Source organism: Colletotrichum chrysophilum (assembly GCF_026319265.1).
Source record: "Colletotrichum chrysophilum strain AFK26 chromosome Unknown scaffold_9, whole genome shotgun sequence".
In the NCBI taxonomy this organism is placed as follows: domain Eukaryota; kingdom Fungi; phylum Ascomycota; class Sordariomycetes; order Glomerellales; family Glomerellaceae; genus Colletotrichum; species Colletotrichum chrysophilum.
Window position 1 is genome coordinate 442140 of NW_026517296.1, and position 27989 is coordinate 470128.

Consider the following 27989-nt stretch of genomic DNA (forward strand, 5'->3'; position numbering starts at 1 on the left):
CGATTTAACCGCAGACACATCATTTGTTCCACCACACAATCAGACGAGACTGAACAAAAAGTGACCAATAACATCAAGCACGCTATCCTACGGACTTCCCAGATGACACAAAGATTCGCATGATAGGATACACAAGCGACAATCGAAGAATTTAGCCCCAGCATACCCTACTAATCATTCGTTATCACGGTCATCCGTCACAGTCGTTCACGTATTCAAAACCCTTTCATGCCCAAGCATATACGTCAAGCCCAATCCCCGAGTCATGCGAAATGGTCTAGATTGTCTTGATGATTGAGTTGCCTGCAGCTCCTACCTTCATTAGACACCATGCTATAAATTTAACGGATTGCAGTTCTTACCATCTCTGTAAACACACCACTAACCTGTAAATCTGCATGGACGTATTGATCAATTGACTGTATTGAAACTCTCATCTCAACACGCAAACTGTCAAGTATAAGAACACACAGATTACAGAGATTTCTGGTCATTGTTTGCGGAAAGAAATGAAAATGGGGTAATCACTGAGCTCTCCGTATGACCAGTGACCAGTAGCTCAAAGCTTGAGAATTGGCGCTTGTCACTCGAACCTATCAACAGTTTTTCCTCGCAGGAAGACATATCATCCTTGGTTCTCATCGTCCATCATGCCCCTGTTCCGAAGTATTCTCAACTTATACAAGTGTACACGACTTCAACTTGCATACAACGAACAGGCCTGCGGCAAAGCACCAATAGGAGTGGGGGAACCCCTTGAAGCAGGCCTTGAGGGATGACCACAATTGAGTTCTTGCGTTGATTTGATTTGTGGCCTATGACTGCCTCTCCAGCCTTAGTGGGTCGTTAAATACCCTGAACGCATTCCAAGGGCCTGTCATACGTCCCTTGACCGCCGTCATCGTATATGGGACATGCGTACTAGTGGAAGCTACCGAAGAAATGACACTTCAAGGACAGTCTAACATACCAGTAGATGTTTGCATATCGAAGGAAATAATATTCATGTCATAACAAAGCAAAGCGCACAGTGGTATAGTTCAAAAACGACAATATACAATCCTCTCCATCCCTCTAAGAAACGCCAGCACGTCCATCATCAAGCATCATGACAAAACTCATCGCCGCCCCTTGGCGAAGGCCTCAACCTTGCCCACAAGACTCTTCAGCCCGACACCCCTCTCACAGTTACCCTCGAGCCAGGCCTCCATCTTCTCCCTGACACCACGCATGCTCTTCAACACCGGCATCTTTGCGTTCTCCTCCGTGGCAACGAAGGACCCGGGGTTCAACAGGACGTCGAAACACTCGCTCCAAATGTCCGTCTGCCAGTACCTCTTGAGACTCTCGCGCACACGGTACTTGCGCCCAGAGCCGATGCCGCCCTGATCGCAGCGGACGGCATCGATGTACTTTCCAAAGAGGAGGCAGTGGACGATGCCAGCGAGGCCGTGGTAGTCAATCTGCCACGTCCAGGGCCGGCCCTCGCGCATCTCGGCACAGTCCTGGGCGCTGGTCTTCCAGTCGGCAATGAAGCCGACGTCGGGCTCGAAGTTGCGCATGTCGATGCCGCGGCCGAAGTCGATGAGGGTCACACCGCGAGCGTCCCAGCCGCCGGTGCCGTCGGCATGGTATTGGGTGTCGAGGGTGCTGTTGGTGCTGGTGCCATCGAGTCGGAGGAGGCAGTTGTCGGCTTTGAGGTCGCCGTGGAGGACACCGCGAGCGTGAAGTGCCTCAACAGTGCGGAAGAGTTCAATGGTGAAGAACATGGCGAGCTGCTCGTCCATAACGGCTGATGGCTCCGCACGGAAGAAGTTCACAACATCGAGGAGGCTGCCGTGAGGGTGGAAGGGAAGGAACAGGAAGCCCTCATCTTGGTAAAGATGGAACTCGTGGGCGTATGAGAGGGAGGCGGCTGCACGGTGCTGGGGACCGAGGCGGGTGTGAGCGAGGCGCATCATGTGGAATTCCCAAGGTGACGGGGGAAGTTCCATCTTGAGCGCCTCCAAGGCGGTGCGGTGGTTGACGGCGAATGCTCCCTTGCCCATGGCGACGACGCCGTCTTCGTCTTCTTCGTCGGCAGAGGAGTTTTCAACGAGGTAAACAGGGGCGAATGCGCCTGCCCCCAGTTCCTTCCTAATGGTGTACTGGGTTGAATCGTCAGGGAAATCGACGGTGACCAGTGCGCAGGCATTGCTCATACGCTCTCCCCTGGCTGCCTTGGACATGGCCTTGGCGAATTTGCGAATGTCGTTGCCCTTCTCGTACTTTTCATTACGATGGTCGTAAAACCCAGGGTATGAGCTTAGAGGAGGCTGCATGTTCTCAAGGATCTCGTTTCTGACTGCGTCGTCGACTGGGTTGCATTGAAGCTCCTTGATGATGGGGCCCTTCTGAGACACCGGTTTCGCGGAGGTCTTTGGCTTTCCAAGAAGAGGCTGTGGAATCTTGACGGGGCTGAAAGTGCTCACTTCTTGCAAGGGACTGCTGGGAGGGTCCTGCATGTCATCGTCCTCCTCTTCGTCGATGGTCGAGGCGGCGTCGTCTCGACTAGGGGTCTCATATCTTGCTTTGCGTTCGGTGAACGCTAGCGAAGACTCTGTTCTCTCAGTAATGGGGGTCATGAAGGGAAGTCGATTGTTAGCCACCTCCGCCGCATCTCTAAACGGTCGTGTCCTTGGCTCATAATCCTCAGGCGGTATCGGGACGAACATAGTCTTCGTCCTGGGCGGATAGTCTTCATCGTCTTCCTCTTCTTCCTCAGCGTCCGACTCTCCTGTCTCACGAGAACTCGTGTGATCATTGGCCAATGGTTCAGACGGCTCGACATAGTTGGGGTCCATGAGATCAGAGACTTGCGTGTTGTCTCCGTCGGCCTCCGTGACGTCGCCATTGAGGTCTGGCACATGCTTCCGCGTCGAGAAGTCGGACCATTCACTGATACTCTTCGCATCCGAAGCGTCGTCATCTTCCTCTCCATCGTCGTCCATATCGACTTGGCGGGTGGTAATGGTGCTTTCTGCTTCGGTGTAATCGCCGTCTGTTTCGTAGTCGTCATCATCGCTCTCCTCTTCCTCTTCCTCCTCTTCTTCCTGGGGCGCAGACTGAATGGGCTGGTTAAAGATCTCGTAAATCTCGTCTGTCGCAGCCCTGGTATGGATGGTCATTGTTGGTTCAGAAGTGTTCCTCTTCTTGAGCTTCGGCCTGGAGGGTGAGTCCAGGTTCGCCTTGACTGATGAGGCGTTAGCAATTAGGTGCAATTCATGTCTCAAAGCCGACTTACTAATTTGTGTCTCATTAACCTCCATCACCTTCTTCTTCTTGCTCTTCCCCTTCGGCTTGATGATGGCGCCGTTCTCGTCCATCATCACAGACTCTGTGTGGACTGCCAACTTCTCCTGCATCATGTGACCTAGGTTATCAACTGCCGAAGTCTCGGCACTCATCATTTCAGGAATGGCGCTCTCATCCAGAGGCTCTTCATCCCAGTTGCGGCCCAGCCAGCCTCTGTTCATTGCCCAAATCTCCTCAAAAGCCAGCTCAGAGCCAGGCTCCTCTGGAGTAGGGTAAACAGCCTCCAAGTTGATGAAGATGCGCTCCTTCTTGCCACTAACAGGATTCACTACTATCTGATTCTTGGCAGGCACAAGAGTAATATGAGACTTTGACATCTGTGCTCGTGATTGTGATCGTGATTGAGGTTGCGCTCTCGGCTGCAACTTAGACTGAAATACATAAAACGCCAAAGCCACCCATTAGTCCTATAATCATCAACATCTGGGCATTGGGAGGTAAAAGTGAACGTAGGACATACCGTATCCCTGAAAATCGCCATCTTGGGAGCAGTGCTCTTCTTTCCACCCGCCTTCAACGTCTCACCCGCCCACGGCTTGGGCTCCATCACGTTCTCCTTCTTGCGGTCGGCCAACGAGCCGATGGAATCCCAGCCCTTGGACCCAGATTCACGCGCAGACAGTGCCGGTGGGGCGGCATCGGCGTCTGAGAAAATGGCCATCTTCGCCTTGCCAGGCTTGGAGGCAGGGCCGCCGACGCCCTGGTTCGGGCGGGGTGCCTGGGGGTCTGCAGCAGCTGCGCGGGCAGCAGCGAATGGGTCGATCTTGGCGGCCAGAGCCGGTCGCATGGTGGGCAGTGCTGGCGAGGAGGGTCTGACGGCTTCCTCTGGTTGTTGGGCGAGTCTCTCCTCGAACTCCTTGAACTTGCGCATCAAGCGCTGGACAGGTCTTGCTTCGCGCTCAATGCCCAGCTTGTAGACCTCCTCAGCTTGGTTCCATCTGCCCGCTCCCTCCAGCCAGGCAGCGTATTCTTCGTAGAACAAGGCCAGTGTCTCGCCAATGTTGTGCCGCGAGAGGAACAGGAACGTTTCGCGGGGCGAGTCGCTGAAGAACTGAATGTAAAGAACCCAGAGCTTGAGATACCTAGGGTCGTTCTTGTACTGTGCTGAGTTGACGAAGGCTTTGGTGGCGCGCTCGAGGATTGTGTGCAGCTGCGACGCCGGTGTGGCTTGCGCGGAGGGGTATGCGTCGAGGGTCCAACGGACGTAGCGGTCGAAGATATCGAGGGGATCGTCTGAGTCGGAGATGTTCTCAATCTCTGCCTCATACTCGGCACGGATGCAGTCATTCACGTTCTGGGTGTCTGACGGCGTAGGGGTGTCGAGCTTGTGCAGGGGAGAAGGGGAGAACAGCTCGGCCAACTTTTTGGCGGAGCGTCCGCTCGGCAGCGCTTGAATGTTTTCTTTTTGCGCTTCGATGATGTCGAAGTTGATGAGGTCGTCGGAGGCTGCCATGGTTATTATCGTCGCGGCAGGTGGCCCGCGAGTCTCCGGATTAGTTGGGTGCTGAGGAGTTGCAGTCGGGAGATTGTTTTCGGCAGTGGAGGAGGGATTGAAATGGATGTTTAGTGTTGTGATGTTGATCCCGATAACGATAACAGAAGGAGTCAGGGGGCTTTTGTGGCGCGTTGTTGGGGCAACAGCCACCAAGCACCGCCCCAGGCCCGTGCAGCAGCCGCGACCAGCCACATCCTTTGCCGTGTGGCGCCCCAAGTGGAACAGGCACTAGGTGGTGCATACATCATCACCACCTCAGTATTGTGTGCACGACCAAGCAGATGAGAAGGTGCTATCTGCTGAGATTCACTGAGACTTCAGTAGTTGGAATAAAGATGGAATGTTTGTCGGACTTTTGCCCGCGCTCAGCGCAGACTTTGGATTCAGGAAGGCGCAATCGGGGGTAGGCACAGCGGTTACCCGTCCTTCCTTCCTACCTAGACGCTGTTTGCTCTTGCTTTGGATGGCGTTTGGTTCCCTTGAGGCTGGGAAAAGCAGAATTTTTCACCCCTGCCATTGAGGAGAGCGAGAGGTGCCCTTATTATGAGAGCTACCGTCCACCGTAATTTTCTTTTCCCTTCTCTCGCTTTCAACCACACCACATCGCCCATACTTCCTCAGACGCGAACCACGGCAAGGTGCGAGCACCGAATATCTTTCATCGAGATGGTGAACTCCCCCATATCACCGCAAGCGCCTCCCGGTGACATCGGCAGCAATGATGCCCACGGTGATGACACCCCGAACGACCATGTCCACCGCGGTGGTTCCTCACACACCGACATCCCCGACAGCGACTCCTCAACAAGAAAGGCTACGGACCACCGCATCACTCAGGTCGAAAAGCCGGCTTGCTGCACTCTTTCAATCATGGGGACTTCCGACAGCACCGCTGATCAATCATCGCGATCTTTCCTCCTCGGCCTCCCCGGCGAAATCATCTTGGAGATTCTGAGAGCATTCCCCCCGACCCCAGATTGCCGACTTTCAATATTCAACCTTCGAAACCAAAGTCCATTGCTCACTTCCGGAGCACCACCAGGCTGGCTATCATGGCACTCTCCCGTACCTGTCGAGCCCTTCGACACCCCAGCCAGAGACAGCTGTTCTCCGACATATACTTGACCAAGGGCAAGCAAATGGGATTACTCTTGCGATCATTCATCGAGGAACCCCGATTCTGTACCCACGTTAGAGGTCTTTGTCTCGGGTTTGCTCTGAATCGTGAGAGAGAGGCCTACGATGGCGTTCACACCATCTACGAGAAGATCGACCTCAACAAGATACCCACATCCCTCCTCGGCGCTCTCGAGCACTGCGGTGTTAAGGAGCAGCAGACCGGCACACTCACTGACGATGACGTTGAGGAATCTTTCGAGATTTTCGCTGGCCTCATGTTGTCTTTGACTACCCGGCTTGAGCATCTGACGATAGGGTTCGATGACCGCGATCGCACTCATCCTGTCGACGAGAGACGTGCGGACCTCTATTCTCCTCCCCGAATCAATCGCGAAAGCCCCAGTGGTATCGATCGCTTCATCTCAGCTTTCCATTCTACTTACGGTGGCAACGACGCTGGCAGTCCCGACCGAAACGAGAACTTCAAGCACAAAGTCCTCACTCACTTGCAACGGTTGGAGATCCACGGAAATGTCTACCGTTTCTTTGAATGGCCGCCTATCCTCACCAGGTTTTCCAGGTTCCCTGTACCCGGGTTGCTCGCATTGCCGACCCTTAAATCATTCACTTCCTAGTCTGACTCCAGTCAGTGGGCATCACTCAGCGAAACTGGCCGGGCTGCGCCTCTGGCTCTCCAGGAACTCTCTCTCTACCAGGAGACCAAGACTGGCTCCGCTTTATGCTCCCTGTTAGAGCGTTGTCCTGACCTCAAGAAGCTCGAGATAGTGATGGATTGCCCAAACCCCCATGACGAGCATGGAATCACCTATGGAACGGAAACAGCTCGCATTTCGACAGCCATCACAACGGCATGTCCAAAACTCAGCACTCTCACCTTGCGGACAAAGGGCAATTGTTTGCTCTTCTTCGAAGACGAACCAGAACGTTCCTGGCTTTCCAAGATGCACAACTTGGTCAATTTGCAAGCAGACGTCCCTTGCCTGTTCAAGAGTCTGGAAGACATGGCTTTGGCAGACGTTTCCGGTCGCCTCCCTCCGAATATTGAGAATCTGACGATTTACGACATGTGGTACGGAGACCCGAGATTTCTATATCGCATGCTTTATGAAGTACGGGCACCGGACGACTATGTCCTCCACCCCCGAGACAATACTGATGCCGTTGCCGAGCCATTTGCCGAGATGCTCCTTCGCCTACGATCATCCCTCCTGGCAGGCAGGCTTCCCAATCTTCGCAAGGTGGCTGTCAAATCCCCAATCTTCGGATTTGATTCTGGCAATGCGTTAAGTGACTTGACGAAAGCCTTTGAGGCAGCTGAAGTAGAATTCAAGGGTCATCCCATATGAATTCCATTTGCCCTACGAGGAAGGCATCAGCTTCTCTGAACGCGGAAGAAACAAAATTTGCTGATGGTAACGGCGGGGCACCTCAGCAATCTTGTACCTCGAGCACTGCAGGTCGCAATGTTCAAAGCTTTCGTGGATTTTAGCGGGGCAAAAGAGACAGTGTGTATGATAGAGAGTGCAACAGAATTGAAACCCATGAATTGATTCATCTTCCAATAATAATAAAGCGGAGAGGCCCTGTCGAAGCTGAGAATGCTATTGCCACACAATGTTCGATTCTGATTCCCGGTCTCAAAGCCAAGACCATCAAGTAAGTCCCCAAAATTTTGTCCACCATTGACATCATGAAGCTCTGCAACTAGGGCAAGCCTAAGTTGTTCCCTTTCGTGTCTTCGACTTCTACTCTGAACACTAACCACTACGTTAACCTCTCTGATAAGGAGACCGGTACTGGACGTGGAGCAGCCGCTACGGCGGTGCCTCCAAAGCCGACGACTTCTCGATCAAACTCTGCAAGGTCGCATCCAAATTCTCCACACAAATGTCTAAAATTCCTGTGTATATATTCTAAACTCTCGCCTAGACACCTGTATCTATACCAACGGCGTCATCGTAACGGTTTGTCTTTGCCCAGTCAAACAACCTATCCCAATCATTGCATGCATGTGTCGCATTCCATCCTGGCTCTTTGTGTACGGGCGACTCTTCCAAGGTAGGGTCCGCGAAGCACATCAGAGACTGTCGCAAGTAGTCGAAGCAATGGTCCAGATGGCCGTCCTGTGTGTGGTTCCACGCGCGGCTTTCTGGCGTCGCGTCAGCTCCCATGAGGGTCCCGTTTACGGCCAGTGCGTAATAGCCTTCTCTGATTATGTACTGCAGCACATTAGTACTCTGTTTGCACCATTGAAACGCAAGCGTATGTGAGAATTGGAGGTTACCAGGCAATGGAGCTGATGGAAGGCAGATATTCCGGAATCGTTTGGTTTGACAAAGCCGCGGCCGACTGAATTAATTTTCTTCTTGTCAGCCTTGCCTCCCCAGTTGGACCCGTATATAGGCTCAAGATATCATGGGGCATACACACCCGGTATCAGGTTATCCCAAGCTGCGGCGCTCTTTTCCGAAGGCGGTCCATCAAAGTCATCATCGCGGGCGAACGTCGTGGTGACCAGAGGCCCTTTAGGAACAGGTAAGCACTTGAAGCTGTTTTGTTTCTTCTTGGAAGGGACCGGGAAGACGTACATTTTCCCAGTTGAGCTTCTGAGACTGTCGGTGATTTGCCAAGAGCACCTGGCCGTCCGCCACCGCGGTGAATGTCCCGATGCAAGTGAATAGCCTCAAAGACAATTACCGCGACTAGAATGCAGACCGTGACCCATAGAGTGGTTTGCAAGTGGGCTATTCTTGCTTCTAGACGGGTCACGCAGACAGCTTGACGGCTTGCGTCAAATTCGCTGTCCGCTTGATGCTCCTCCTCGGGCAAAGCGTTGTAAGTTGTCGACAAAGTCATTTTTGTCGGAACTGGTGAGTTCGACCCCTTTTGTTTAATTTAAGGTCGGCACTTGGTCTTGGGTCGCCGAAACTCAAGAATTGACGGATCCCGCCGAGATTGTAGAGTCGGCGGTGTCGGCGATGTCGGCGGCGTCGGCGATGACAAGAAGGAAGATAGATGCTGCTTGGACTTAGTCAGAGGAACTGCAGCATGTGAACCTTAAAACACGAATCTCCCGTTGATGATGCAGACAAACCTATCGAGAATGCTTTCAGGCTGAATGATGACGTATCTAGTACACGTCTGCGATTTCTTAATTGACCGACCTAGGAAATTCGATCCTAAGTGCCCGCAATATGAAAGCAGATGAGGTGTTCAGAACTGCCGTTCGGGTCGACACGTGCCCCGGCTTCACGGGGCACTCCGGCCTTTTACTGCTGACCGGCAATATACGAAAAAGAACAGGGAATGGCTGTATACGAGAAATCTGGCGTCATGGGCTTGCCGTGCCGGCACTCCTGATGCTGTACATGGTACGACGAAAGTTGCATCTCAGGAGCTGATGTCTTGGTCGTTTGACTGTACCCGCGACACCGCGTCGGAGATGCAAAAATCAAGTCTCGAACATGCTTTTTCAAAAATACCCGGCAAAGGGTCGTGTTCGTCTTTTGGTCGAAAGTAAAATTGACCCCTGTGCTAGCGTACCATGTCCGCGGAAATATTGACAACTTTGGCATGGGGTAAGTCGTTCTATCCCCCACTTTGAATCCACAAGTCGAAGCCTTGCCTATGCAAAGTTTATACTATCTTCTACTTCCCCGCAAGAGTCTCAACTCTCGCCTCCACTATAGTCAGGCAGAAGGACAACCTAAGCCATGATCCACGACTCGTGATACTCTCCCACATCGATGTAGAGTTGAGGCATTGAATGGCGCAGATAGATTGGTTTACCGTGAAGTTGCCGAGGACTCTGGTCAAGACGCCGTGAGAGTCTACGACAGAAAAAAAACTATTAAAGAGCCAAATGTCGCCGTTGAACGTAGGGCTTCTCTCATCATCAAGCCTCTTGTGACTTGTCTAACACTTGCAACTTGACTATCAAGGTACATCTCATCCATGTTACCAACCAGTCCCCAAACGCTGACATCAACACCTCAGACTCTCCAAATTCATCTCAGCCTCTCTTCGTTCGCCAAAGACGCTACTTCAAATGTAAGAATCCTGTTTATCCGAAAGACGCCGCTCTCAAAAGTTAACCAACCCTCAAAGTCCACAATGAAGGTCTCCGCCGTTCTCGCCGCTATTACCCTCTTCGCCGGTGTCTCCATGGCATCTCCCAAGGGAATTGATACGTCTGTTGACGTTGACGAAGGTGTCGCCGGTGGCCTCGAGTCGCGCGGCACCTGCTGCACCTGCCCTGATGGTCGCAAGGGATGTGGTGGATTCTGCTACTCCAACTGCCCTCAGTGCATCTGGAAGAGCTGCTAGATGCACTGAATATGTTGACCGGTCGTTTGACAACCAACGTTGCTAGATGTGGGACGTCAGATAGTTGGGGAATTGGCTCCGGAAGATAGACCGGTAGATAAAAGAGTGGAGAAATAGTGTCGATCAGCTCCGGTTTGACTAGGTACGCGCAGACACTCGAGACTCAATAGACTTATCGCCCCCTAGAGTCAGTGCCCAAGATGTGATAATGAGATGTTGCGACTAAGAACGTGACCAAGGGAGTGCCTGGCTAAAACTCGTTGATGGGCCGTTGTGAGTTGACATGGAGCTTTCCGATTTCCTTAGACTTCAGGATTCAGGAAACGTCCTAAAACTGTATGTTGACCTAACCCATGCAAGCAAGAACTCAGAACCTTAAAGCACGTCATGAGATAGATAGTCTTCTGAGTTTGCAGATGGGCCCGCGCTCTCAGAGTGCAGCTTGTGGCAACAAGTCGGCGCAGAATTGAAGCACTCTCATTGTTGGCCGACTGGAAGTTATAGGTCCAGATGTGAGCTGAGATCGAGTGCGTATATCTATAGTAATTCATAGTCGTTCAAAAATTTAAATTTAAGATGTCCCTTAGCAAGCCTTCCTAAATAGATGTTTCTGTTATAACAAAGCTATGTACTTTACTTTGGCTCTGCTTTTATGTCCATGGCAGTTGCCAGATACTCCTGAGTTGTCAACTATGGGGTTGCTTTCGTCTGTCTGTAGAGTTTGCGTTGCTGATTTATGAGCTCTGTACGAATTGTACCAGTTATCCGCAGGTCCAGGTGGAAAAGGACGGAAACCCAAAAGCCAAATCGGCAACTATAATGTTGGGAATCTCTGACACAAGGACTCTGGAACAATTCAGAGGAATATTCTCTCTATCAGTGACACACGACATCATATGATGCACTGTGGTGAACAAAGGGCACTCGGCGCATATTATTAAGCGTGTAAGTCTATATGATTTTACAACTTTTTATCTACAGACTACTGGTCTTTCCAAGCCCCTACAGGCCCAGGTCCTTCTTCAGCCCTGGCAGCACAGTTCCCTCGTTAAACGACCAAACCAATGCGCTGTTGTGTCCCGAGAATGCCGCGCCAGCCCAGTACGTGTTTCTCGCGCCCTCCAACGCCAGGAGCTTCGCGTAGAAACCTTGCTTGATCTGTTCCGCGGAGACACGCACATTGTACGGCGCATGGTTGGAGTAGTACGGGAAGGTCACCGTCTCGGCCGCGTCCTTGGGCACGGCGCCGACGGCGGCCAGGGTCGCAAGGTTCTTCCGGATGACGTTCTTGCCGTCCTCGTCGGTGTAGTTTGTGTCGTTGAAGCCAACGGCGACGAGGAAGTCGCCAGGGGAACCGGCTGTGTAGAGGCCGTTGGTGCCGGGGATAGCGGGCTGGTTGAAGGGCGTGGTGGCGCCGACGTTTTGCAGGCTGTTGTTGAGGCCCTGGATCGTGGCGACGCCGGCCCAGTAGCCCAGGGCGGAGAACTTGGAGAAGAGGTTCCTCTCGTGGGAGGAGAGGTCGAACTGGCCGACGTTGTCCAAGGTTGGGGGAGCAGCGATGAGCAGCTTGCGGGCGCGGATGAGCTTAGGGGGCTGATCAGGTTGGTGGACGAGCACGGAGACGCCGGAGGCTCCGCGCTTCACCTTCAAGATGGTCGAGTCGAGGAGGACGTCGTCGCCGAGCACCTTGGCCGCGGCATCGTAGAGGCTACGCGTGTCGCCGGTGCCGGAGACGATAAACTCGCCAAAGAGGCTGGCAAGCAGGCCCGGGCCGAGGCCCTTGATGCCGTAGAGGGACGGGATGGCGGAAATATCGCCGGTCCACCAGTTGAACTGCGCGATGACGGGCAGTAGGGCGGAGAAGCCGTACTTCTGCGCCAGCTCGCCGAAGGGGACGGTGAGCTCCTCGGGCACGGGGTCCGGAACGAGGAAGCCCTGGTCGATCCAGGGGTACTTTGACAGGATGTTTGTCGAGTACGCCTGCGCGGCGGCCTGGAGGGCCTGCTGCTGCGCCGCGGTCGCCGAGGCGTTTTGCGCGGGGATCGGGATGCCCAGGGAGAAGTCGTAGCTCTGGGTGGTGCCGGACTGCGTGGTGAGGGGGTTCGTGTTGACGGTGGAGACGTTGAGGCGGGAGAAGTAGTTGCTCACGACCTCGCGGTTCTCGAAGACGACGACGCCGATGTTGGCGGGGACCTTGGTCTGCGGGTTGATGTAGGTCTCGGCGTGGCCGCCGATCTGGGACTTCTTTTCGATCACGACGACCTTTGCGCCGGCGTCCTTGAGGTTGATTGCGGCATGAATGCCGGCGGAGCCGCCTCCGATGATGGCGAGATCAACTTCAGTTGCGTCCACAGCGTAGGGGGTTGCCAGGGCGGAGGGTAGGAGTAGCGCCCAGGGCGAGGCGATGCGGGAGATCCTCATTGTGATATTTGGCGTATAGTATAATGAAAATGAGAGAGTGACTGCTAATTGAGAATGAGTGGATTGTCAAAGACTGGATTAGGAATTATTATGTTTGGTGGGGATATCTTCACGTATGATGCCTCAATGACACCTACAGAGAAAATTCAGAAGTCTAGCTCCCACTCAGGGAAGCACATCTCTTTATAATCATTCCCGGCGACCTACGGGCCCGACGGATCCGTGCCGGGGTTGATTGACTTTTGGAAACATATCGAATGCGGGAATACTCGCCCCGAGACTCGTAGGCCGTGCCTTGACGTGATGTTGACGCTTCGAGTGCAAATGTTGCCGACGTTGCCTTCGCCGTTCCGGCCATACCGGGCGCCTGGTGCTATAAGATTGGTTTAATTAACACGGAAACCTTGACAACTCGAGAAAGCCGGCGTTTGCGGTGTCGGTGGAGCCCCGACGTTGTTTAAGCTTTGATTAGTCCCGTTCGCCGGTTGAACCTCCGGGTTGGCCTGGTCACGGAATCCTGGTCTAGGCTCAGAGACCCCAGACCCAATGGAACGGAATCTGGGGTTGGCGGTGCCGCGCGGGTCACTTGGAAAGACAGCCTGATAGGAGCTATTTAGTCCTGAAGCTGGGGCCTTTCGCATTACGAAGTTGCGTTCAGAAGAGTTGAATTTATTGGTTTGATCTCAGTTGTTAAACTTGATTTTGAAATGGCTAATGATTGCCTGAGCCTGCAAACCCAGTACTCAAACGATGCAATTCAATCAGTAAAAACAGCACTCCTTCTCAAACACTCCTAAGACCTGGTGAATATAGACCTCTTCCAATTTCAGTCGGTAGCACGGAATCTTCCCATCCATCAACCACGCCGGATGCATAATGTTCCGAGCAACAGGGCATTCTCCAAATGATTTGGAGTTAGAAACAACGTTGTAAGGTATCCAGGAGCGCGCGGAGAGAAATACCAATCCAATACCCCATTCTGCGAGTATTTTGATTGGTATCAAACCCCCCTCAACAGCTGTTGTCATCTTGATCGGAACGTCGATGGAAAACCCGCCCAGAATATCGGAGCTTCTTCGCAGAAACATGACGTTGAAGGGGCCTCGAGTTTGCAAATGGAGTTGGCTGTCGGATCTGAGTAGGATTGCAATGAGGAGTTGATCATTAACGCCGCTGACTGCCACCACCTCCTCAATTGAGCGGCAGGTGACCTGTCCTCTGAGGAAATGACTCCAGGACCAGTCCGCAACGCGAACCGCCTTTGCAACAAGAAGGATGAATCCGGCAAGAACCCAGCAAAAAACACTAATATTGAATGGATCAACAGCGTGGATTCTGTCGCCCACAGTAAAGCCAACTCCAAGACCACCAAGAACCAGAAGGGCGCAAGCCATCAAAGAACCCCACGCATACCATTTGCAGGAAATTATGATGGCATTATCGTCAATGATCCATTTCAAGTATTCGCTCTTTACTGCTTCAAGAGATGTCTTGGCTTGCTCTCGGTCGCTCAGTGTAGTCGTCTTGTTCCGGTTCAACGGAGCCCAGCTTGTAGTGCGAGCATGTGAATGAGTTTGAAAGGAGTTACCTACATTGCCAACTGCTCTCTTCTGGAGTAAGGAAGTTTCAGAGACGGGACACGCATCGTCGTTATCTCTGGCAGTTGGTCGCCGAGATTGGTGCCGACTGGTTCGTAGAATAGCAGTGCATATTATTTTAGGTTGCTCAACGAGATTCAATGCGAATCGGGTGTCCTGGCCAAATCTGAAGAGAATTTCGTCGATGAGTGTGTGAAGGGAAGCGCAAAAAGTGCCTGATATCATAGAGTAAGGAACGGTTGCCGTGATGACTCTTGCCATCGACCCCAGTTTGACCGCACCCCGTCGGTCATGAAGCTGCACTTTGTCTCCATCATCCACGAAAGAGCATGTCCACTTGACAGATGTCCAGTTGGTATTGGTATGAGATGTGGACTGTTTTTCAAGAGTCTCCCAAACTCGACGACAGACCTGAAAACCCGCGGTGAATGCACGGGTAACACCTGTTTCGCTTGCCGCACCAATGCCACCGTCTCGCTGTTGGCAGATTAAAATCTGCTCTGGAGTGATGAAAGACTCATACAGTGCGGTACTGCTTTCGAAATCGTCTACACCTGGCGCCAAGGGGTTGTTGACAGCAAATGCAGTAAGAGAATCGATAAGCATGTCGATGACGGCGTTGTGAATGAGGTCCATCTCCAAGAAATACTTGCTGGCGTACCCTACGCGGTTCGGGGTATGTCGCGGGACATGTGTATCCTTCTCAACTTCGTACCCTTGATTGTCTGCCAAGTATTGATTATCCTTTACTTCTCGCCTATGGATTCGCGATCGAGCTTCGCTGCCGTTTTGCAGTGTCTGCTCCGTGGCTGCAGAAAGATCATGTCCTACAACTTTTAACTTTGCCGAGATTCGTGCAATCACCGCGATGATGTTGTTAACCCAGTGATTGCCTCGGAAGCTCTGAAGAATGACCCTCACAAGTACTGCTGTGAGATAATTGACCATCGCATGGTGACAGCGTTCGTAATTTTCTCCTTTGAGGAGTGGGGATCCAGAAAACCGTTCATCCCCAGTAGCAGGGTCAAAGTACGAAAGCAGACGTGCCTGTATATTCGCATACGATGACATTCGACTGGATGTCCAGTCAACATATTCCATCTTGACCAGTATTGTATCGTGCTCGCAAATCTGCAAGGCTTGAACCAAACGTTGGCCCAGCCAATGGAGCCGGAAGTAACCATTCTCGTCGGCTGGTCCGAGCATGTCCTCATTGCCTTGTAGGCTGATTGGACTGTCTGAATTTGCGATTCCAACCAACCGGCGGGCCTCCAGCTTACAGATTTCATCCTCTGCCTCTTCCGTGATACCTCCATATGGAGTAAGGTCGCTGAACTTAGGGAGATCTCGAATAGTGTAACCCGATTGCAGTTCGAAAGCTTTATGCAGAGTCACTGCGCGACAAACAGCCTCGACATCAATCTCTGGAATGCTGTAATTATTCCAACGATCTTGGCTGATGGCCACAGCCGGCAACCGCTTCGAATTCGAGGGTCGTGTACTGGGTAGGGCAGAGAGAATTGATGCGCGCTTTCGAAGAGCTGTCATGGTAACTCGGTGATCCAAGATATTGGACGCAAGGTTGAGAGGGTTAGAGAACGGGGTAGAGTTGGAGTATTTGACTGTAAAGAGTGATCCTGGAGTGACGTTTACAAATTCAGTCTAGGTCGGAGCTGGCTTGAGAAGCGCCTGTCCTCAATATGCAGTGAGACCAAGGGTGCCTACCTACACGTGTCACGAGGCGTGCAAGGAGCATGTAGCATGTTTTACTGGACGGTCGCTTGTTGTTTACGGTCTCTCGGCAAGTTTCTCTCTGCATGCCAAGGTAGCCTGCTTCGACCAGCGGCCGGAAAAGATCAGGCTGTGAAGTGGTACTACCTTTCCTATTGTAAGTGCTAACGTCATGTTCTCATGCAGACTTGCGCTAATTAGTCGATTGATCTTACGCGAGATGAGCAGGTCCCTCAAATACCTTTGCGTTCCCTCAGACATTGTCTGAAATACATTCCAGTCTTCAAATACCAACGTTCAAGCTTGGAGCTTCTATTGAAACAGCTCGTCTGACTATACAACGTCATGGACAATGATTTCGACCGCCTCTTTGCTACTTATAAGTCTAAACTTGAGCCCAATCAACATTCAGACCAGGTTGACTCAAGTCTGGGAATTGAAGATGATAATGAACGACCATATCGAATCCAACTCGAGGATGTCACTCAAGAGAATCACCCATGGGGAGATATCGCAGCAGTTTATCGGACTGGCGAAAACGTCAAGCAGCAGAGGCGCAGAGAGTCTCGTTTCGGCGATGCTGCATTGGTTTTGCGGCACATAGTCGTAAAAAAGCAAATGGAAGAACGTTTGATATCGCAGCTCGAGATCCAGTCCAGTACTCTGCGGAGTGCTTTCATCGAAATTGCTACAGGGCTCGTCAATATCAACCTACATCAAGATCCCATCATCATTCCTGATCCCTACGTGGAGATCTATCATTGCCAAAGGCGGATTCAAGATGCAATTGATGCGTCCAAGGATAAATCTCTGCGAGATCAGCTGCAGCTTCTGCAGAAGTTCCGGGAGGATTACATGGCCCGTACCATCACTGATCTACAAGCTTTGGAGCCCAATGGGTTGATTACATTCGACCTGCTGTCATTCATCTTTGCTCCCGGTCACTCAGTTGTTCTGACCAACCGCTATCTTTCACATTTACCAACGCACTGGATTGCCCTGCTTCACAGCTGTCACTTTATCAAAGATCCTAATAAGGAGGAGAAGAATCTGGAACTCGAGCTCAGACTGAAGTATACCGGGTTTAACGGCACTGTTTTTGGTTCTGTGAACACAACCATTAAACTAAGTCACTTCATCGGCACGAAGAACATCACGGAACTTCCTGTATACCCTATCAAGTATCACTCAGATCCTCACATTCTGCTCGATTCTTTGAAGGTCAGGGGATCGGAATACTCCAGGCTGTGTTTAGGCGGTTCCGGGACTCCTTTGACCCAAAAGATCTTTGGCTCTCATATCTACTACCGCGGGCCTGTTTGGGAGGTTCGCGTTAATGATACCAGGGGTCGCTCCGGCGCCACCCACGAGAACAGTTCTTCGGCGCTTCTAGACATGTTTCTTGGCCCCCCCACGTCTGAGGCAAGCATAAATCTACCATCAGGGCGATTCCCCGTCGTCAAATTAAGTCTAATTATCTTTAGTCTGCCGGCAGGGTACTGATCGATTCACCTCAATTTTTGGAAGAATTTCCTGGGTATCGAGATGAGACTCGACGTCAGCGACCGGTATCCTGGTCAAGGTCACCACCGGGCCACCCAAATCTTCCGTCATCGTGCAATGTGAGCCAAGAAGTGGAGGAATTCACAGGAATCCCTTTTGAAAAATTGACTGAAATGGATCTTGCTTCCCTCCCTTCAATTATTCCGGGGTTCTCACTGGCACATCGGTCCTGGGGGTTCTTTCTCATTAGTCATATTGGGCAAATTCGTTGGAATGAACAAGCCTTTGACAATCTGCACCTGGAACCCCGGCGTAAAGATGCCGTATGGAGGCTGGTGCGAGAGCATCGGCTGGGAACAAGCTTGTTTGACGACATTGTAGCTGGGAAGGGAAGAGGTCTTGTTTTCCTCCTACACGGTCCTCCAGGAAGTGGGAAAACCATGACAGCGGGTAAGCTTACCGACCTAACTTCGTTGTCCAGACGTCGCAAGCTGAATAATTGGCAGAAGTCATAGCAGAAAGTTTGCAGTGCCCAGTCTATTATGCATCCGGTGGAGATCTCGGACTCAGGATGTGGGATATTGAGTCTAACTTGAGTCGCGTATTCAAACGCATGCAGCGGTGGGGTGCTATTTTGCTTTTTGATGAAGCGGACACATTCATGGCGCAGCGCAGCGAAGATAACATCGAGCGGAATGCTCTCGTGTCTAGTTCGTCCAATCTTGGTCTGGCCTTTCAGCCGAGAAGAAATGACTGACTTGATTTCATAGTTCTTCTTCGAATGTTGGAGTATCAATCTGGAATTATGTTTCTCACAACCAACAGAATTGAAGATTTCGACACTGCCTTCTTCTCCAGAATCCACGTTCGTCTCGAGTTCGACAAGCCTGGCGCTCCCCAGAGGACTCTGATTTGGTCTTATCTTGCCGAGAAAGATGGCCATGCTATCTCTCAAGAAGAGTTTGCAAAGCTTGGAAGCCTCCCAATGGATGGACGACGCATTAAGAACGTTCTACGGGTTGCAACGCTTTTATGTCGCTCGCGGGACGCGGCTGGGAAGACGACTGTAGACGATGTGAAAAATTCGCTCAGAATTTCTGCTGGAGATCCGAACGATGAGGGGGTCGAGCAAGCAATTCAGGACTTTTGTGGGTGATGTGCTTGTTGGATGTCATGGGGCCTCATTCATGGCAGGAAAGCAGATGCTGCACAGAGAAGTATTGCATTCCTTATAACTTACGCCTTTTCCCACGGTGGATATTTATTCAGTTGTGCGAAAAGTTTGAGTGTTTCTGGATTGGATCATCAAGGACATGAAGACTTTTGATCAGTCCGCCTGATTAAAGGCGTCTCACCGGGCTCCAAGTAAAGACCGTTTACAGGCAAAGCACCGCCGACGATTGATCACAAGGCACGAATGCACAGGCAGCCGGTCCTACGCAAGTTTGCCAAGGACCTCAGCCCTGTGGCTCATCTACCCTGTGGCTCATTTGGCGAGCCAGTGAGTGTGCTCTAATGACAAGGCAGTTTGGAGTGCCTAAGTTACAATTCTCGTATTCGTGACTTTCTCCTGAAAGATTTGAGAGCTACCTAATATAGAGGCACGAACGAGAAAGGGGAGGCTGTATCTATGCCAGGCTAGATGGGAGCACTTCTTGCGTATAAAGTGAGGACGGCATGCCGCATACAATACTATCCTCTCTCTCTTTCTCATCACAAACACCATCATTGCAATAACGATCGACAATTCCTGCTTTTACTAGTCTATTCTGTCATCTACTTTACAAAACCTCTTAACGTCCGTTGAAACTTAATCGCTATGAAAGCCTCCGCTGCTACTATCGCTGCCGCGCTAGTGACTTCGGCCGTCCCCGCTATCGCCTATCCTGCGACTTTGCAAACTCGCGACGGCGAGACTTGGAAGAGTGACAAGGGCGGAAACATCCAGATTGAGGTCGGCAATGACTTGATTCTTTTTGGAAGCGCCTTACCTTCAGCTACTCTCGATGCCATCCTCAATCAATGTGGGGAGTACGGTTGCAAGCCGGGGGAGCCCCGCAAAGTCAAAACTGTGCGCATCGGCGCCGGTGATATGGGCCAGGAGACGGAGCTGATTCTCACGGTTGAGGGTAGCTTCGCTACTGAGAAAGAGCCTGGTGATAAAGCTCATCTTGTCGGAATGGCCAAGACGGTCATGAAAAAGATGTTTTACGAGGGAAAGCACAAGCTGGAACAGGACGTTCCTTACTACACCAAGCCTTGCCAACAGACTAAGAACGGCTGTATCCGTAAGTTCATCCCTACTCGGACTTCGATCCTTTCTATCGCTGTCTTGGCGACCGAGAGCCGTGACTGACCAATGTACTGGGGGAACAGATAAGGACAAATACTACGCTGATCAATGGCAAGCCACCGACCATATCAATGTTCGGTATGAGGACGAGAAGAAGGGCTTCGAATCATTTCTTAACGTCGGATTCTCCTTCGAGGAGGCGCAGAGTCTTGACGGAGACATCTGCGCTGGTATTGTTGATATTGGTGGCACCATGGCCGATGCCATTTCCAAAATTCACCCGATAGCAGGTGTCGGTTTCTCACTTGCGTCTTTTGGCTGCGCTTTCGTCTGAGACATGCTCGGACGAGACTGGGTGTAACAACGAAGGAGATGTATGTATGGTATGCGAAGACTTCGGGGATTAGGCGTAACAGGATTTTGGGAAGCAATTCAGAAGTTGACTACATGTAAAACTGATCCTTGTCTTTTCGTTCGCATCAAACCCACGTGAAATTAGAAGACGAGCACTCGAGATCATGGAGACGACTTCGCTGAAACCTCGTTTCTTGCTTCGAAGAACGCTCCTTCAAGCTCACCACCTGCCATTCATTGTCAAAACCGCTATAACTTGCACAGGGTCTTCGCAGTGCTTCCTCAGACCTCCTAGATCTGAATTCCAAAGACAATAGTACGGTGTGTAACACAACACGCGTCTCCAGCTACTGCTGAACTTCTTTTATCGTACTCAACTCCGAACTCCGTACCTGCAGCACACGAGTCAACGACCCCATTCCGTCCGTGTTCGTATCTAGTCGGAGCCTAGACGCACGCCGTTGCGTCGTGCCCCGGTGAAAGCAACCCGGCCCCGGTAGGTGGAGGTGGGGCTTGAAAAGCCGAAAAGCCGATCATCGCTCTCCATCCAGCGGATTCAAAGTCCGATGCATGAACCTTTGCGGAGTTGTTGCGGAGCTGTTGCGGAGGGATACCTGAGGTTGTATCAAAGCTGCAGCTACGTTCGGACACGGGCATTTGGCTATCGTCCGGCACGGCAGTCGTCGACGGCTCGGGCCATTGCATGCATGGCGGGAGTTCGTCTAGCAAGGGTTGAGGAGATCGATAGATCTTGGTTGTGACGAGACTCTTTAAGTCCAAGGGAGAACTGCTGGCTTTCCAGGCTCTGTGTTCGTCCTGTCATTCAATCTTCTGACGAACTCATACATGAGTCTGTCAACCGCCACAATGCCAGCTTTGAAAGATGCAGTCACGTCAAATTTGACTCTTGGGTCGGCCATCTTATTCCTCGTCACTGCTGTAAGTCTGCTATCAAACGACTAGTTTCCAAATACTAACCCCAACTTCAACAGGGCGTGGTCTACAGAGTCGGCATCGTCATCTATAGGCTCTTCTTCCACCCCCTCGCCAGCTTCCCCGGCCCCAAACTCTACGCCGCATCCCACCTCCCCTTCCTCACGCAGAACATGCTCTTGGGCACTTTTACAAAAGACACCGTCAAACTCCACGAAAAGTACGGCCCCATCGTCCGCATCTCCCCCAACCGTCTCGCCGTGGACGGCTCCCTCGCCTGGTCCGAGGTCTTCTCCAGACGACCCCATCAACCCGAGTACGAAAAGACGATCGAGGCCTACGGCCTGCCCGGCCGCATGGGCATCTTCCCCGCCTACCGCGATGACCACCGCCGCCAGCGCCGCCTCATGGCGCACGCCTTCTCCGAGGGCGCCCTCACCGAGCAGGAGGGCTTCATCAAGCACTACGTCGACCTGCTCATCGCCCGCCTCGGCGAGCAGGCGCGCGCGGGCAACGTCCTCGACATGACGCGCTGGTTCAACTACTTCACCTTCGACGTCATCGGCGAACTCGCCTTCGGCGACCCCTTCTACTCCCTCGAGAAGAGCAACTACCACCCCTGGGTCGCGATGCTGTTCCAGACCATTAAGGCCGGCGCCAAGCTCAACTTCCTCTCGCAGTACCCCGTCCTGCGCCCGCTGCTCTTCTTCATGATCGACAAGAAGGACATCGAGAAGAAGATCGAGTCGGACAACCTGGCGCGCGAGAAGACGGACAAGAGGCTCGCCCTCGGCTCCGACACGCGCAAGGACTTCATGACGTACATCCTCCGCAACAACAAGGACGGGAAGGGAATGAACCATGAGGAGATCCACGTCAACGCGCGGGCGCTTATTATCGCTGGCAGCGAGACTACGGCCACCGCTCTCTGCGGCCTTACTTTCCATCTAACGCGCACGCCTGAGGTGTACCGTATCCTGACGGAAGAAATCCGCAACGCGTTTACCAGCGAAGAGGAGATCGACATGAAGTCCACGGCACGTCTGCAATACCTTCACGCCTGCCTCGAGGAAACTCTGCGAATCTACCCGCCGGCCGCCGAGACGCCTCCCCGTATCTCGCCCGGCGACTACATCGACGGCCGCTTCGTGCCCAAGGGCGTAAGTTCCCGCTGGACTATCCCCCAGAAACAAAGAGAGACACCTCGCTAACCCTCCCCTCACAGACATACATCTCCGTCTACCAATGGGCAACCCACCACTCCCCCCGCAACTTCACCGACCCGGACGCCTTCAAGCCGCAGCGCTTCCTGCCCGAGGCGCACCCCCTCCACGAGGCCCGCTACGCCAGCGACAACAAGGCCTCCTTCCGCCCCTTCGCGGCCGGCCCGCGTGACTGCATCGGCAAGAACCTCGCCTACGCGGAGATGCGCCTCGTCGTGGCGCGCTTCCTCTGGAACTTCGACGTCGCGCTCGAGCCGGGCCAGGACGACTGGGTCGCGGGCCAGCGGGCGTTCAATGTGTATGATAAGGGGCCGCTTTTGGTGAGGTTGAGGCCGAGGGAGCATAAGTTGGTTGATGCTTGAGAACGTGTAGAGGTTAGAAGAATGGTTGGGGGAAGTGAGAGATGATGTTATAAGTCAGCGCATATACTGGAACAAGCACGAAGACGTGTGTTGTTGAACGGGTTTTCGGCAGATGGAGATTTGGTTCTGCTGCTCGTCTAACGAGCCTGGCGCAAAGCTTGAGTCATTTCATGAATGACATGCCACAACTATCTGCTTAGCTATAACGAAGGACAAACCAGACGTTGTGCAAAGTCTTGATTCAGACTATAGATAAGAACATACAACTCCCAAAATCAATACGTTCTTTAGGATCCAAAACAAATATCATACTGCCATCCATGGATCTCACGCAAACTCTTCCACTGAGAAGCAAACATCTAGATTCTGCCCCTCAAGTTTCAGCACGTCAACACAAAGCACCATAAACAATACCCAACCTCCTCTCAGGAGCAAACCTCTGTGGCCAACCCCATCACCCTCACAAGCAACATCCCGCAAGCCAAACTCCACAACCCACAGCTTAAGCGGACCCGCCTCCCACGCCCATCGAGTCATATGCAACTTCCCCTGCTACCTACTCCATCAATATCCGATATGGTGTAGTGGCCAACATGATGCCCTCTCATCTCTGATGCGAGGTTAGGCATAGCCCCGAGTTCGATTCTCGGTTTCGGAACACTTTTGCATTTCTGCCATTTTTTGCTCCCGCTTTTTGCATCATATCACGCTGCATCGACACAGGAAAGCGGTCATTTATTCAGTTCTTGCTTCCATTTGACCCCTGCTACCCCTTGTGGTTTGGAAATCTCGACACGAGAGAACCTCATGTTTTCGAGGGCGGTGGAACGAAGTCGCGTCTCGCACCAACACCAGATCACATGAGAAAACACCCACCAACGAAAGCAAACCTCACACACCAAACCAGAAAGCATCCCGTGACCGAAACACCATGCATCCCTACCCCTCCCACCCTTTCAAAATGCGAAAACCCACCGCAAGCGCTGACGCCGTTCACCCAAACACGGCCCAACGATAGGTTTCCCGAGAATAGACGGCGTGCGGGCGGCGGGCGCGGGCTGCGCCGCCGCCGCCGTCACTGAATCCTTCCCGCAGAGGGGCGGAAGGGGTCGTGATGACAGGCTGACAGGACTAACTAACTTCACCACCAATAAACAACAATGGGATTGTCGACGGCGGCCGCGCGCGTGGGGCTACTAAGCCCCAGGAACGTCCAGGGACACCAAAGGTCATGGTTTGCATCATTGACGAGGCATCTCGAAACACTGAGTGTCTACTTTGTCTGCCCGTTTGTTCAGTTCGCGGGTCCGGACGAGGTGATGCATTGCCCGTGAAATGACGAGAGTCAGAACAAGACGCGTTAGACACGTTCTATCCGCTGTGACGACCAGTGGTAATTCATCATCCAGGGACTCAAATGCCAATCACCAAACCTAGCATCGCGTGCAGCGCCTCGCAAAGAAACCCTGCGATATTGTCAATATTCTGCGCGGTCTCCGGAGACCGGCTCGCCTCGACAGTCGCCGTGCTCCGAATGCGACTGTGAAAAGGCAGGTTTGCGACGATGATCCAACAAGCTTCAAGCAGTGTGGCCGAATAGGAAACCAGAAGTACAGCACCGCCCTCTCATTCGTCGCGACAAAGCTGCAACCTAGGTTGACCCCCTCCTCTGCGATTCGCGAACGACAGGGGACGGCAGTCGTCGAGGAGCAAGCAACTCTACGCGACTCCATGCTCGGCCGTTCCCTGGAAAGTGGAAATATCTCTTCCACGGGTGATTGAAGTCGTCCCTGAAGACGACGATTTCAAAAATAAAGACGCATGCCGCGTCTCGCGAACTGCACGTCTCATTATCGTTAGGTTCCCCACCCAAAAAGGCAAGAACGCGGGAATGAAGGACGAGGATCAAGTCACACGGCTTGTGGGAGCGACGGGGGGCGCGCACGCGCGCGACCGATGCGAGAAAAAAGCTGTGGCGGGACATGTCCATGCCTCCTCAGTGCGGGACAGGCTCTGTGGCGTGCGCCTCTGCGGGAGCTTGTGAAGGCAACGGCTGGGACGGGCGTTCGCTGGGCTACAAAATTGGCATTTGAGGCCCAGAGGCGCATCGACTTGTCTGCCCTGCATGCGTGTCTTTTCGTCTGATGACTCTGGCGATCAAAACGCGTCTCGCCGGGAGGCTCACACTGGCTGGGCGTCCAACTTCATGTGCCGTAGATCGCTCTTCCCTTCCCGTGTTGTCAGATCAGGCAGACTTGGCAGGCGCGCTGGCTGACGGGATTCTGGCCGACGAAGGATTGGGCATTCGGGCAGATATCCAAAAGTAAACACAACAAACCTCCATGCGGAAAATGCTGCTCTGGATAATCAAAACGACAGGTGATATTTCTGCTCGCATTAACGCCCGGGTGATTTGATGATGAGGGCGACATGAGAAGTGAGCCGCGTCAAAGCCCGTGTTCCAGAGTATCGACCGCTGTGACGTCTGTCTGGTTCCCGGAAGGGCCTGGAACAGCACTGGAGATGAGGGATGACATGGGTAGTGTTGGAGCAACACGCGGAGTGTGAAGAAGTCGATATTCAAGGAGGCTCGGCATCTCGTAAAGGCTGACTGAATGGCTATCAGCCCGTCTCATCACACCAGGCGTTGTTGATTTGGCGATCCGCAGCAACAATAACTTCCAATGGTCAGATGCCGGGCAATCTCCCTCTTTGCCTCGTCCTCAGACGGGCCCAGTGCATGCGTCCGTGTGGCTCCCCTCAGAGAGGCGTGACGCCCTCCCACCCACTCGAATCAGGGAAAAAGCAGGCAGCTGACCACTAGGCAGCGGCAGAAATGCCGCGTCTCCAACCACTCAGATAATTCGTACGAGGCGAATTCTCATCCAATCGTTTGTGTGTCGCGTCCACCGCCGCATATTCGTGTCAGGGTGTGAGGTGAGCCAGCCAGAGGCTCCTTCTGTGGCTATCAGCAACCGGAGAGATATGGATGCTCGTGACTGCAACTCTCAAGACTCAAACCGGGTTCTTCTCGGTCTTCGTGCTCACCTGACTTCTTCAGAGTCAAGTGCAAGCACGGCAAGAGACCTGCAGTGAGCAGATGTCTCCCCACGCGCTGCGCTGCGCGGGTGCGACGACCGACGAACCCGGCAAACCCCACCACAATTGTCAGCTCGTGAGACAGCCCAAGCCTCTGATACACCAACTGCATGTACGGCGGTACTATGTACTTTCCTGCAGTCATATTTCTGTAAGTAGCTATCTCCGAGCGGCCGGATGCAGGTCTTGCGACTCCGAGACCTCGGAGGCACACGGTCGAACGGCTGCAGTACGAACAAAACCACGGCGGACGCGCCCGTCTTGTCTGCTGGGTCCCTTTGCCATCATCCATCCCGTCACACCGGCTCTCTGGGAGACAGAGTCAGTGTCCAGCTTGCTTGGGGCTCTTGGTCTGCCTTGCTTTGCTGGATAGAATACCTCGTTTGGCGTGTAATGCCGTGGACTGTCGAGGAGTCATCCATGGTGGTCTGTGCAGAGCGCGATCCAGCGTCATTGTGCTTGGTGCCTTGGGTACGGTACCAAGGATCAAATGCCCTACAGAAACCGAAAGGGTACGTATTGCTGGCGATGCCAATGTACGAGGAGATGAGCAGCCCAACCGAGCCAACCTGCTCCCTCGAGAGTGTCACTCCCATGTTCCCCGCCTGGCTGGCGGCGGGAAGACTGAAGAGTTCTCATGCCAAAGGCACATGTACATGTACCTGGATTTCAGGCCAGGGTAATGCTGCCTCAGAAGTCGAAAGAATTTCGTCAGAGAATTAATGCGGTGTGTGTCACGTGGGGCCGAGTGGCTGAGAGTGGGCCTTCAATGGAAGAAGAAAAGCGTGGTGCGGCGCGGACGGAGCTGGGCCAGAAAAAGCCCGGAGATTCAAGACTGTGACTCTTGCAGGGGAGGCCCAGCCGCACAGGCGGGAGCCGGGGGAACTTTGCCAGTGGCAGTCCAGAGATCGACAGTGCGTGCCCTGAGCGATTGGGACATTGGGGAGTGAATTGTGAGAAGCGAGCCAACAGAGCCAAATGTTGGCGTTGGATAGGCTTGATTCCCCAGTCGAAGCATCGCGCTCGCGTTGCCCTCTCGCAGGCGCTGGCCTGTTGACGGCCGTTGGGTCCATGGTTTTCAGAGGCCTGTTATATCCAGAGTGCGTTCTTCTGCGTCCCTTGCGGGCAGAGGGACAAACAAATGTCCATTGGAACAGCTCGTCGTATTCCCATCCCCAGCCTCTCGTGAACTTGACTTTTGCCCCTCACCGTTCCAGAGCCAACAGCCGAGGGAGGCTAGTACGACCAGCCGGCGAAAAGAGGAGTGGTCACCGCCTCTTCTTTTTTCCCATGGCTTCTCCGCACCGTCCGTGTGTCCCACTTCCGTCACGGCGATAGATGGCAAAAACGAGGCAGAGTCGAAAGCAGTCGGTAGCTTGGAGTGAGTCGGTCGCTAAAATTAGCCCTTGCTGAAGTGCCAGCTCACGAATCTGTCGATCGACCTCATTCCTCGGGCAGTTGGAAGTCGGATCAGGTTTTCGCTTGTGTGCCGAAGCTGACCGACTTATTTGTGGCGTCACCCGCTCGCATACAGCAGACAGGCCATGAAACCAGATGCTAGGCGTTGAGAAACAGGAGGGACGGAGATAGTCTGAGGCAGCCTGAGGGCTAGGTGCTGTGCTGTAAAGGATAGACACGAGCTCAGGCAGCTCAGGGGAGCTTCGATCCAGCTTGCTTGCGCGTGTGTTGGAGCTTGGGTCAGGCCAGGTCGGGTCAGCGTAGGTACTCCGTACATACGGTACCTAGCCTCCGTGCCTCCGGTGGTGATGGTCCGGGTAGCCATCAGGCAGTGGCAGGGTGGTCGGTCGGGGTAGGCATTGAGCAGCAGTGTGATGAGTCTCTTCTCGTCTCATGTTTTCGCGTCTTCACTGTTGGTGCGTGCAGGCTTGCTTTAAGAGAGGGAAATGCTGAAGTAACGTGGCAGATGGAGACCTTGCCCCATGCGGAAAAGTCGAGACCTGGGCGCAGAATTTGAGAGGTTGACAGGACGGACGGTCTAGAAACCGCTCGGGGAAAATAAGCTGTCAAAAGGTGGGAAATATTTCAGGATGAACGGCGGAGTCGATTACCAAAGAATTTCCAAGTGCTGGACACTCAGATAGAGTAGCCAGGCAGATGAAGTTGATGTGCAAGTGCGTTATGAATGATGGATAGCGG

General features: G+C 52.9%; 6 protein-coding genes and 1 non-coding gene across 7 annotated transcripts; 5 read left to right on the forward strand and 2 right to left on the reverse strand.

The window, feature by feature from the left end:
- Positions 1-1118: 1118 nt before the first annotated feature.
- COL26b_001982 (uncharacterized protein) lies at positions 1119-4807 on the reverse strand (the record flags this gene model as incomplete). The annotated part of the gene is made up of 3 exons (XM_053174917.1): positions 1119-3232; positions 3284-3671; positions 3815-4807. The coding sequence occupies 3 exons, from the start codon at positions 4805-4807 to the stop codon at positions 1119-1121; spliced, it is 3495 nt and encodes a 1164-aa protein (XP_053041212.1).
- Positions 4808-5988: 1181 nt separating this feature from the next.
- COL26b_001983 (uncharacterized protein) lies at positions 5989-7335 on the forward strand (the record flags this gene model as incomplete). The annotated part of the gene is made up of 2 exons (XM_053174918.1): positions 5989-6548; positions 6615-7335. The coding sequence occupies 2 exons, from the start codon at positions 5989-5991 to the stop codon at positions 7333-7335; spliced, it is 1281 nt and encodes a 426-aa protein (XP_053041213.1).
- Positions 7336-10102: 2767 nt separating this feature from the next.
- On the forward strand, positions 10103-10315 carry COL26b_001984 (uncharacterized protein; the record flags this gene model as incomplete). Its single annotated transcript, XM_053174919.1, has 1 exon — positions 10103-10315. One exon carries the CDS (start codon positions 10103-10105, stop codon positions 10313-10315), a length of 213 nt encoding a protein of 70 aa, XP_053041214.1.
- A 1002-nt stretch (positions 10316-11317) lies between these two features.
- COL26b_001985 (uncharacterized protein) lies at positions 11318-12736 on the reverse strand (the record flags this gene model as incomplete). Its single annotated transcript, XM_053174920.1, has 1 exon — positions 11318-12736. The coding sequence occupies one exon, from the start codon at positions 12734-12736 to the stop codon at positions 11318-11320; it is 1419 nt and encodes a 472-aa protein (XP_053041215.1).
- A 6651-nt stretch (positions 12737-19387) lies between these two features.
- Positions 19388-20195, forward strand: COL26b_001986 (uncharacterized protein; the record flags this gene model as incomplete). Its single annotated transcript, XM_053174921.1, has 2 exons — positions 19388-19856; positions 19945-20195. The coding sequence occupies 2 exons, from the start codon at positions 19388-19390 to the stop codon at positions 20193-20195; spliced, it is 720 nt and encodes a 239-aa protein (XP_053041216.1).
- Positions 20196-21082: 887 nt separating this feature from the next.
- Positions 21083-22733, forward strand: COL26b_001987 (uncharacterized protein; the record flags this gene model as incomplete). The annotated part of the gene is made up of 3 exons (XM_053174922.1): positions 21083-21154; positions 21208-22308; positions 22374-22733. The coding sequence occupies 3 exons, from the start codon at positions 21083-21085 to the stop codon at positions 22731-22733; spliced, it is 1533 nt and encodes a 510-aa protein (XP_053041217.1).
- A 570-nt stretch (positions 22734-23303) lies between these two features.
- On the forward strand, positions 23304-23391 carry COL26b_001988. Its single transcript has one exon. It is a non-coding gene; the product is annotated as a tRNA-Glu (tRNA).
- The last annotated feature ends 4598 nt before the right edge of the window (positions 23392-27989 follow it).